Source organism: Larus michahellis, chromosome 7, assembly GCF_964199755.1.
Source record: "Larus michahellis chromosome 7, bLarMic1.1, whole genome shotgun sequence".
NCBI classification, from domain to species: Eukaryota; Metazoa; Chordata; class Aves; order Charadriiformes; family Laridae; genus Larus; species Larus michahellis.
Genome location: NC_133902.1, coordinates 9,990,627 through 10,002,268, shown reverse-complemented (window position 1 = coordinate 10,002,268; position 11,642 = coordinate 9,990,627). Strand labels below are relative to the sequence as shown.

General features: G+C 45.5%; 1 protein-coding gene and 1 long non-coding RNA gene across 3 annotated transcripts in view; one reads left to right on the top strand and one right to left on the bottom strand.

The window, feature by feature from the left end:
• The first annotated feature begins 5,848 nt into the window (after window positions 1-5,848).
• Window positions 5,849-11,642, top strand: part of SMTNL2 (smoothelin like 2) — an 18,490-nt gene continuing 12,696 nt past the window's right edge. The window contains exon 1 of one of the 2 annotated variants that reach the window (XM_074595235.1): window positions 5,849-6,525. In XM_074595235.1, coding sequence (XP_074451336.1) covers window positions 6,121-6,525 — 405 coding nt within the window. In that variant the 5' untranslated portion in view covers window positions 5,849-6,120. The remainder of the gene's footprint in view (window positions 6,526-11,642) is intronic. The other variant, XM_074595236.1, reaches the window with a different exon arrangement.
• The window catches only part of LOC141746546 (uncharacterized), a 4,233-nt gene continuing 2,931 nt past the window's right edge, over window positions 10,341-11,642 (bottom strand). Inside the window, exon 3 of the long non-coding RNA XR_012588393.1 lies at window positions 10,341-11,593. This is a non-coding gene — a long non-coding RNA (uncharacterized LOC141746546). The remainder of the gene's footprint in view (window positions 11,594-11,642) is intronic.

Sequence of the window (11,642 nt, the reverse complement as noted above, 5' to 3'; positions counted from 1 at the left end):
TTAATTCCACTGAGCACATAGAATTAGTTTAGACTTACACCAGAGGTGAACAGAGCCTGAGTCAGACCTTTGGAACTAGGTAACAGGCATAAGAACCCATGACTTTAAATCATCCATATTACTGTGCTAAACCTGATTACCCTCTAGTTAAGTAGTCACAGTGGACACAGTTGTGATTTATATCCTCAAAGAATGTTAGGAGGACGAGGCAGCAAGAGCCATGCTTCATCTCAGGGCCAACTTGCAGTAACCTGAGTAAATGGGAGCCATCGGAGTTGCTGCAGTTGTAATCTCAGTGGTGCACCTGCACAGAGAACACGGCCCATGCTGGAAGGCACAAACCAGCTTTGTGCAAATCCTTCTGCAACTAGAGGGGAGACCCAAGAGAAAATCACAGGCAGTTGCTTTGTGCAGTGTTGCCACAGACTTCTCAGGGGGAGTTCCATGGAGGTATGCTAGCATCTGTGTGCACAGAGACCCTTGGAGAAAAGGCAGGCAGCTCAAGCATTTCTGGGTCCTGTCCTGTGAGATGCCACATATCGGATTGTGTGACAGGGCCACGCACGTGTATGCCAATGTCTTGCAGCAGGGAACAGGCGATGGCTGTGTCCAGAGACAGGGTGGCTATCAGGTGGGCTCCTTCAAATTCAAGACCTGCTTAAAAGGCTTGCTGTCTCTGGCTACTGCGCAGCACAGATGCAGTTATGCATGTGTCCCCTCAACTGTGCTGGCCTTTGGGCAACAATGCTGAGTCTGTAACTCACTGCAGGCCACCGCTTTTCGCTCCTCAGTTGGCCTGGGCTTTAACTGTAGAATGTCGTGTGGAAGGAGTAATCTCAGAAGGTCTCATAAGGCAGATATTGTCTGCGAGGTGGGGACTGAAGACTGTGGCTTAACACTGACAGCTGCTGAGGGTGCCACAGAACAGAACTGGAAAGGACTGCAGTAAGTGCTGATTCTGGAGGTTAAAAGGAAGGAGTGGAGGAAGGCTCTGTGTGGAACCTCAGCCTGTTCTAAGGGAGATAAGTAATATGATGTCAGCGCTCACACTGATGTAAATCTTGTGAGAGAAAACAGACCCACGGCCCCAGAAGATCTGTGACAAGAGCTGCAAGCTGCATTTTGAACTCCTCATCCTGCTTTGCTCACAATGCAAACAAAGGCAGCAGTTGTGAGTCTGAGCTTTTTTCTGTTCCCCACCCTGTGCCTCGCAGGGGAGAGCTGAAAGGAAATTCCATCCCGTCCCATAGAGCTTCCCAGTTCCTGAAAACAGTGACAGAGATGGGTAGGAGGTGGAGGCTAACAAGATAGGAAGGGTGTCAGATTTTAAAAGCTTTAAAACTTTCAAAAACCTTGAAAGAGATAGCTGGATACTCCTCTCACACCTTCCAGATGGTTACACCAAGTGAATGTCTAGATCAGATCCAAAGTGTTAAAAAATTCCCTCAGTGATTTATAGAGATGTTGTGAGACCCCCATCCAGCGTAGCTCATCCTTCTTCCCTGAATTCAGTGGAGCCTTTCCAGTTCATGCACATTTAAGACGTGACCCGTTAGATCTCCAAAGAAATCACCCCCAATGTGCGTGGGCATTATATTCTTGTCACCGTTTGCCATTGAAATACATGTCAGCATACTCCTTAAATGCATTCATTCTGGCAAAACGATACTATAGTTACGCGTGTATTTGTAATACCACAGCGCTATTAAAATATCACGAAAAGCAGCTTGCTAGGCAGTGGAAGTAATCTGTGAACACCCAAGACTAAAAGGAAACAACTTTTTCACAAATCTGAAGCTCAAATGTGCATGTTAAAGGGAACCTCTGGAGCATGCAGAACTTGCCAACCAATATTGAGTTATATTTATTTTAGGTCCATTTTATGCCAGTGGTTGAGTAATCACCTGTTTTATCATAGCAGATAATACAAGATGATGTAAATCCAAATGTTTGGATATAAATTTGCTTACTGTGTTTACAGGAGTGGGTTCAATAGTTTGGATGAAGCTTAATTTGGATGATCTTGTGGTCTGTTTGATGTGCCAAATTTTTACTCTCAAACCACTGGGAAAGCAATTTAGATCTTAGCACTGCAAATTAAATTATTTTAGTCTAGTAACATTGTACTAGAGCACTGTGTTGATGTCAGAGATTTGAATCACTGGGGAGAAAAATTTATGGCAGTGGATCAGTGCAGATCTGCCAGAACAGCTACACAGATTTTCACAAAAACACACACACATACGTAAAACCATTGGCATTGAGCTTTAATGTGAAATAAAGCTTGGAACATTTAATAGTTTATGTAATACAGTGTTATTTCCTGTCCCTCACTCCAATGAGACAGACTTCTTTCTTTTCTTTCTTCCCTTTCCCCTTTCCCATCTTCGCAGGAATCTTAATGGCCTTGTGTAAGTGTTTCTACTCTCTGTGTAGAAATGCAAATATGATGAACTTCCCCGGGTAAGGCTGGCAAAACGATCGTGCAACTGTTGCATACGCTAGCTGTTCTACTGGGCACAGATCAGTTTTCAAAAGGATTAGTCATACTTGCACGAGGATCGGTGACTCATATTGCTCTGCTCCGTAGTTTCTGACCAGGACCACTGAAGTCAGTGGATTTACCCAGAAGACAAAATGGGCATTTTGTAGCCTGTTGTATGTTATCACGCCTGGTGGGGCACCAGATGGAAAGAGCTCAAACGTGTTTATCAAAGCCTGTGGTGAGCACGTCGGACTGGCATTTATTTAGAGGCAAACTCAAAACTCCTCTATATGTGAATTGAGCGTATTTTGTTCTGGACTAAAACATTTTTGTTTTTTTCCTTAGTTTGGTGCTTGGCAGTACCACTTTTCAATTACGGTTTTTTCCAAGCAGGACCTTGCTTTAAGACAGCTAAACCGGCTGTTTCAGATGGGCTGTGGAATGTAATATGTTCCATGGATGCTGGTTGGCTTGCAGGGTAGATTAGATACTCCAGACATGCCGTAAGACCCTTACAAAAAACATGCGATATTGCTACAGAAATTGTTCAAACTGTTGTATTACTGTGGGCTGTAGTATTTGGACCATTGCTAACGGAATAGTAACAGGGTTATTGTTAAGTCAGGTTTTCCTGGGTGTTTCCTCTTCTCCTGTGGGGAGATTTTGCCAAATAGGATTTTGAGGATTTTATAGTCCTTGTCCAGGCTTCCCACATGCCAACTACCTACAGTCAGGCTGTCCTCCTAGAAATCCTGGATGTAACCACAGCAGATTTTTAATATTATTTGTTCGTCCTCCCCATGACATCCAGCCAAGCCATGTTACCAGCTAATTTAGCTGGAACTGTATGTTCTTCAAGGTTCTAAATCATGTCTGAAGACATGATAACTGGGGCCTCTTTCTTGCTGGCAGAAGAGAGTTTATTTCATCATAGTGTTTATGATGAACACTTATTTCGTAAGTGTTCATGGAAAAATGTCAAGAAGCCTCATTTGGAGAAAGGGAGGAAAGCAAACAGTTTGTTGTAATGAAATGACATGGTGCTGCTGTTCTAGGACAGTTTTTCTTTCTGTCTAGTGCTCCAGATTGATTCTAAAAAGGGGTAAATACAAGCGCTCAGGGAAGTATTGAGACCCCATGAACAGAAAAACACACACGCATCTTGGTCTTTGGGCTGTGGCTCAGACCTGAAAAGAGGTCCTTAATTGCTTGTACTTTAAAAGAAATCTTATTTCCCAATATGGTTTTATTGAAGAAAAAGAGCATCAGATACCGAGACAGAGAGGGGGAATGAAAGCTGAACATCAAATTCCTAGTGATTTGGGCATCAAAATCTCTTAGGTAAATTTAAGCTCTGAGAAGCTGAGTGTCGTCTTTCCATCTTTGAATCGTATCATTTGGTTCGGGCTTCACTTCTGGTCTTCGCTTACAATGCTATCTGTTTTGAGAGGCTTTTGGAGACTAATATATTCTCATGCTGCGTACAGCTGCAAGAGCTCAAAAGGAGGAGATTCCAAGCGGGAACAGAAAGGCGGGTGTGGTTTTACACTGCTGAAGTATGAAGGCAATTCCTCATTTGTGGCAGGGCAGAGAGACAGACAGTGAAAGTTATACTTGAATTTGCTGTGAGATTAGGAACTATCTGAATTGTTGGTATCCTAACCTGTACTGTAAATTGTTCTAAATGCATGAACGAGAGATAGTTTTAAAAATACTAGGTTTTTATTATTTTTCTGTGGTTGCTGAGTCTGGAAACAACAAAAGAATTTTATTTTCTTGGCTCTGCTAGACCCCGCTGGGAGTGGGTTGAAAATTTTCTTTTAAAACACCTTTTGTCAGAAAATTGAACTTTCAACTAGATTAATAGTCTGTGAAAAAGTATAAGCTTTCCTTAGTTATTAAAAAATATTGTAAAAATGGGAATATTGACCATGGAGAGAGGAATATTTTCCAAAGAATTATGGTATTAGTACCAGTAGCTGTCAACTTTAATATTAAACACACACACACACACACGTGTGTATTACTGTTACATAAGGTTGTATATGTTAAGAAATTGCCTATGAGCAAGTGATAATTGACTTGTGTTATTATTGCTTTGTGGTTCTACACATACTTAAACCCTTGGCAACCTGGAGGTGGGGTTAAAAGTCGAGGCAGAATTTCTCCAGCTTTCCCTCCTCGTTTTAGATTTACAGGCTCAGCTATTTGCTGCTGCATGTTAAGAGAACAACTGTTGACAAATGTTAAATGATGACCTCTTTCCGTATGAAAGCAGTCATTATAGACTTTGGCATTTTCCTACAGCAGTGTTTCAATGCTGTAAAATAGGTCCCACAAAAGAGTCTGGGGTAAGAGATGGGGAGGGCAGAGATAAGTTGTTATTTAAAGTTATTAGTAGCTTAGATAAATGCGTGAATATTGCATACAAATATATGCACTTACACATGTCCACAGAGGAGTGTACATTTGTACCTACAAAAATTAGCAAATGCAAAAATCTTTAAATTACAGTGTGCATCTTTGTTCTGCTTCACTTCTGGGGAGTTCTGACGCAGACCTGCAGGGATTATCTCTGTGGTGTTCTGCAAACATCTGGGAGTCTAGGCATGCTCATAAATGTGTGTGTAAGTGAATCAGTTTTGCATGTGAATGCAGTGGTCCTGAGAGAAAGAGGCAATGGTTCAGTAATATGGTAAATCTTGTATGGCACCAAAAAAGCTGTAGCTACCTGACATAAAGTGCTGAACACATACAGGCTAACTCTGATGGTGCTTAAAATATCTTCCAGATTCCCTTTTCCTCTGAGGCTTTATGCATGAGGTATTGTCTTGTGTGGCAGTGGGCAATAAAGAATAAACCCGAGAGCCCCGTTGTGGCCCTGTCTGGTTTGACAGAAACGTGTATCTCACCCTGCGTGCACACACGTCGGACCTGCTGGAGGATTTGGCAGTTTACTATTAATGCCCACCGAGTCGCAGCCCACGGTGGGAAACTCCTGAGTGTGGGGGCGAGTATGGTGGGTGCGTGCACAGGTTTGCGTGCGTGAAGGGACGCTGAGCCTTCATCACGCGTGTCTCCAGGCGCATGCATGTGCACGTCTGGCTTGTTCTGCCAGAGACGATTCTCCTCTCCCTTTGCCTCCCCCCGAACGAGATAAGCTGTGCTGACTTTGGCATCATCATCCAAGCAGCCCGGGAAAGACCAGATACTCACCCCTCCTCTCCTCACTCGGCCTCTCTCCTCTTCCCCCCCGGCCCCCCTCTCCCACTCCTTCCTCTCCCCGCCCGCAGCCCACCGCGCCCGGCCCGCTCCGGCCTCCGCAACCCCCGCCCCTTCTCCCTCCCTCCCTCCTCCACCATCGCCTCCTGAAATTACATCTGCCCGCTGAAGGCTGAGCGGGGCAGCCGCTCCCCTCCCGCCGTGCCCCGCTGCCGCTGTCCGGGCGGGCTCTTTCTCCGCACGGCGGGAGCGGGCCGCGGCCCGGCGGTACCGGGGCCGGGCTTAGGGCCGCCGGGAGGCGGCGGGCGCCCTCCGAGGGGAGCGGCGGGGAGGCGGCCGGGCGGCTGCCGCTCGCGGTTCCCGAGCCCCCCGCCTGCCTGGCCGCGCCGCGCGGGCTGCGCTCTCCGGGCGGCATGGCCGGCGAGGTCGAGGACCTGAACGGCCGGGAGGCGCAGAGCGTCTGCGAGGCCCTGGGGCGCTACGAGGACTCGCTGCGGGGCGCCGTGCGGGAGATGCGGGCGGACATCCAGGTGTTCAAGCACGGGGTGGGCCGGCAGGTGGAGGAGGTGTTGCGCCTCGCCAGCCCCTTGGCACACACCGTCTCCGAGCTGCAGCAGGAGAACCGGCGCCTGCGGGCGCAGCTGGAGCGCCTGTCCCGGCAGGTGGAGGCCCTCGGCCGGTCGGCGGGGCTGCCGCAGGAGTGGGCCGACGAGGCGGCGGGGAGCCCCCCGGCCGCGGGGCCCGGCTCTCCGGGGCAGGGCCCGGCCGGCGGCAGGTTCTCCAGCCACGCCAAGCTAGCGTTCACTGGCCGGAGCCAAGTAAGTGCTGGCCGCGGCCAGGGAGGCAGCGGGAGGGAGGGCCGAGAGGGTGCACGGGCAGATGCTTCACGGGGGGTTCCCAGGCTCCGTGCTGGCGTGGGGGGGCGTTTAGGGACACGGGGCTCCTCTTTTGCGGTTCGGGGTCAATGGGCTTTTGGGAGGTGCTCCGAGAAATTGTCTTGGCCTTGATACCACCTGGAGATGTTCCCGATGATGGCACTGCTTGGTCTAACTGGCATCTTGGTTAGAGTGGTAGCAACCTATCAGTTCAGTGTGGTTAGCAGTAAGAGGAGAAGCCAAGGCAGTCTCAGCTATCAATATACAAATGTATGTGAATATCTGTGTATCCTTTCTGGACTTGATTCAGGGCGATCTGTGTGCCAGGAATGCTGTTTACCAGTTGGCAAGCTCACAAAGGAGAACAGCTCAGCGTATAGCAGGCAATAACATGTTTTCCTTAGATAGTGACTTAGCATCCTGCAGTGAGAGGGTTTTGCTGCACAACCGCTGTCCCCCACTGCTGCAGCTTGTCCCTGAGAGGTGGGCCTCAGGCATGCTCATTGTGGTGTCCATGACCTAAATTAGCACAAACACAAACATTCCTCCCAGTGATAAAACTCTTTCTTTGCAGCGTGGTGGAGCCTTGTAACTTGGTGCATGGAAACCCCAGGTAGTGGGAAGCTCATCTGGCACTGAGGCATTTTGTGCTATACTTTTTCTATGTGTCCAGCTCTGTGGAAAGAGTTGAGAGCTCCTGTACAATCCTTGACACCAGGAGGTAGCAGCCAGACAGTACACCGTGATTCAGTCACATAAAACCGTGCTATACCAGAGACTTGGTTTTCACAGATGACAGTCTATTTCATGTAATCTTGATTAAGCCATGTCTTAAGGAGTCTTTAAGACTGTCGGAGCTTGAAGGGCTGGTCAGGGGCCTATCCAGGCTTTGGGGATGGAAAATAAAAGCTTGGAAATGAAATTCACTCAAAGTTAAATTGGTGGGAATGAGCAGAGAGTCTGTATTGCATTCCAGCCCTTTTCATTCCTACTGACTTAAGAATGGGGGCATAGGGCTTCCCACAGCTGGCAAGTGAAAAGGTGAAGCTGCTGCTTGATGCATTGTTCCAACATAGTCTGGCAACTGCTGCCTTTTCCCCATGTGCCAAAGGTAAGCAGTGTACTTTCAGACCATTCCTTTTCGTTCCATGGAGCCATCCACAGTTGTTTGTATTGCAAGGCACAGAAGGGAGCTGAGTGACATGGAAGGGACGAGGGGGTGTGGTTCCTCACACCATCTCACCTGCTCCATCACCACCGCCTACAGCGTAGTGTGCACTTCACGCTCTGTGAAGACTTGCATCGAGGTTATGGCAATATCCAGCTTTAGGTATCAGTCTGCATTAAAGCACAGAATGAGCTTTTTTTTTGGATTGTAACTTTCCTGCTTTGCTTTGAGAGTTCAGGGAAGTACTGATAGTTCTTCAGTGCCCTCCCAACAATTTTCCCCGGAAGGTTGGACAACTTCCCGAGTTAGCATAGCTGACCGAGAAGGAATTTCAGTACTGAGAACCATGAGAGATGCAGCTAGAGCTACGCATACCAAATGCATGCAGTGAAAACATGATTTTGTGGGTAAGGCTCTGATGTGGCCGTGCTCAAATAGCTAAAGAGCAAGTGTTGGTCACTGTGCCCATCACCCAGATTTTCTGTAATGAAGGGAGTGTTCCCTCATTTGCTTGCAATTTCTGGTTATGCGCCCAAAGGACTTGAAACAGAGTACCATAAATGACACTGTGTATGTTTTCAGATAAATGAGTACCTGTGATAAAATTGCTGACACTTCTAGTCTTAGTAAAGACTTCTGTAAGTGTAAGATATGAGGAGTAAATAATACTGACCTGGAAATAGTAGCAAATCAAGATGTGCCCTTTTGCTCCTGAAAAGATTTAGTGGTTGTGTTTGTTTTTACTGTGTGGTCAATGCAGTGTGTGTCCCAACAAAAGACTGGGTTCTGTTGCCTTTAAAATTTCTAGCAGAATACTTGGGATAAGAGTTAAGGCTATCTTTTGCAGATTGGATACTGGAGATTCTGAGCATCTTCAGTGTCTGAACCTTTATTTTCTAATCTTGCTCGATTATTTTTCAAGGTAATTTGGTTGAAAAAAGTGAAGCCAGGGAGTTCAATGCATAGTTCAGAAGTAAGGGCACAAATCTCCTTTTAATTGTGATCTTCAGGCAATGTCTGCTATGCTGTCCTTGAAATCTGGTGTACAACAGTCTGAGTGCAGTTTTAGGTGGTATTTGAAATGGCCATTAGCCACTGTGATTTGGAGGCGAGTCTTTCTGGTATTTTGATGCCAAACTTTACTTTGGCTCTCTAACTAGGCCACAATCTGAGCGCTGCTTTCACAAAGGTGGAAAACAGGCTTTGTTTGAAGAATTAATTTTAAAACGGGATCCTGCAGCAACAGCTGCACTAACTGAGGTTTATCCCTCGCTGAGCAGTTTGTTGCTGTTTGTCATCCTTTGCTGTCACTGAGATCTCTCTACTAACCCGCCTGTGGTTATTAGAACGGAAGAGTTTTGACCTTTTCTGTTGATCAGATCTTACATTTTGCCAGGAGCTTTATCACTTAGGATCTTTCTGCAGTGTTTGTGGATGAGCATGATGCATTTGTGAACAGGGAGGACTAAAAATACTGTAGGGATGTTCTGGTTTTATGCTGTCAGAAGAGTTTCTGTACAATGTGGACAGACTGCTGGACAGACCGCTGCAGAGAACAGGCCTGCAGTGGTCAAAGCAGCAGAGAGACAAATAGCTGGCTGTGACCACCTCAGAAGATCTAAACAAATATTACCTGTGGTGACCTGATGGCACCCAACAGTTAGCCTGGGAGTAACTGCATGAGACATAATGACCTGGGGTATACAGGCAGGGAGCCTGAATGATCCAGCAGTCACCGGGCATTACATGCTATGGTTCTAAACCATCTCAATTCCTGTATTTGATAAAGGAAGTCCAGTAGTTCCATTGCCTTCATATTGTTCTCTTACACTTCCTGTAAGTGTCCTTTTGAAATGGTGACATTCCAGGGTTGCCTTGATTCTTATCTAGATTGTTGTTGTTGTTGTTGTTTGGTTTTAATTCACTGTGACATAGCTGTTCGCGCCAGCTGAAGCTGCTAAGGTAGAATTGTTCCCTGCTATCCGTTTTTATCCAACCTTGCTTCAAAAAAGGTTCTGTGAGAAGTGCTTCTACTGTTTTTCTTCAGTGATTACTCCATGTGCAAAAGCTTTCCTAATATGCTCATGGCTTTCAAGGCTTTTTGTTCAATTGCAGGGTCAGTTACAGATAGAGGCTACTTGTGTTACCTGATGGACAATGGCTTTCTAGTAGAAGAATTAAGGAGTAAATGTGGTGGAGTTCTTATTGGTGTCTAGCAGTCTTGTTTGCATTTCCTCACACATTGCATCGTTCCCCATTTCTGATGTATCAATGATCTCTTTATGTGCAAGGAACAGAGCGTCAAATCTTGCCTTGTGGAATTCAGTGGTGGTTTTGCTGTTTGCTAGAGTGAAGCATCAATTTCGTCCAGCATGTGTAATGAGAGAGGGAGGTACCTCGCAGATAAACGACACTTCTGGATCCAATGATTTTTATCATGGTCCTTTTGATAATTGGTACTTTTGTGAAAGACTGGATGACTGAAATCTCTCATTTGAAAGAGAGGAATCTCATTTGTCTGTCATTCTTCTACAGTTAGACGCTGTTGCAGGCAAAAGCTTGAAGACATAACAGACGTGCACCTTAGAGGCTCAGAAAGGAAATTAAAATTTTATTTCTTTTCTTTCTAATGTCGTGATCTGATGTGTGTTTTGTGTATGTGATTGTGTATGTGTATGTTTATATGATGTGTGTATGATATGTGTTTTATAGCGGTTTCCAGTTATGGATCTCTAAGGTCGTCTTTGCAGTGAAGGAGGAATTCCAGCAGCCCTACAACTGTGGAAAGTATTATCACCCTGCATTACATGGAGACCTCTGAGCTACAGAGAGATTAGTTCTAAGAGCAAGCCTGAGTAAGACATGCAAAACGTTAGCCTTAACTTTATTTTCTTCAACTTCACCAGTTACTCATCATGTTGTTGTTACATGAGTTGTATAAATGGGTACTTCTCATTATTAAGCACGGATATAGTACCTGTCCCTCTGCTACTTATGATCTATGTAGCCAGCATTGACAGAGGAAGTATTGTTACCCACATGGGTTTGTCAGAAGCTTGGCATCTTCCAACAAAGTGGATTTTAAAGTATTTTAGCCTGAAAAAAGTTTGCAGACTAGCTTTGCGAAAGAACTCATCACTCCTTTTGGGCCTGAGCTGAGTAGCTATCTAAAGAGTGCGGCGTTGTTGGATGTGAGCTTTTCTGAAAAACCTGTCTGTAATGAAGCCTCTAAATGGGAGAGATCCCACAAAAATTGGTGGAGCCTAGATAGCTGAACTGTAGTGCTTTTGCTTGTAAGAAAGTTTTAGATGCTGGGAAAGGGTCTGAAGTTCTGAATGTTCCAACTTTCCCAATGTAGTTTATTTTCCTTTCTTTTTAAATAAGAAAGAGAGAGAAAAATTAAAATGAAGCAAAAGTTCTCCTTGTTCGGATTGAAATACTGGAAATCTGTCAGTTCTTGTTAATGGGGCTATGAGCAAAGTTGTGCTAAAACATGGTGCTATGTGTGGTTGTTTGAGTGGTTGTTTAAAACAAAAAACCAACAATCCAAACAGCCTCTCATGTGTTTTAGTGGTAAATAGATCAGTGAATGTCCGGGCTCATCATGTAACCTCTGCATTCTTACCTAGTGGAGCACCTAAGTGCATGTATAATCCCAGGAATGTCATTGACTTGGAAACTAGGCAAGAGAATGAAATGAAAACTCCTGGCTGACAAACCTTTAAAAGTCGTCTTTTCTGAGAGTACACCTTCCACATTTTCGGGAAGCCTCTAGTCCTCTTCTGAACTTTGTATTGTTTTGTTTGAAAATCATATCCAGGTGATCCCATCTCTTTTCTTCATCTAGCATAGAAAAAATTGACGTGAGAATCTGACCCCAGGTTAAAAAATA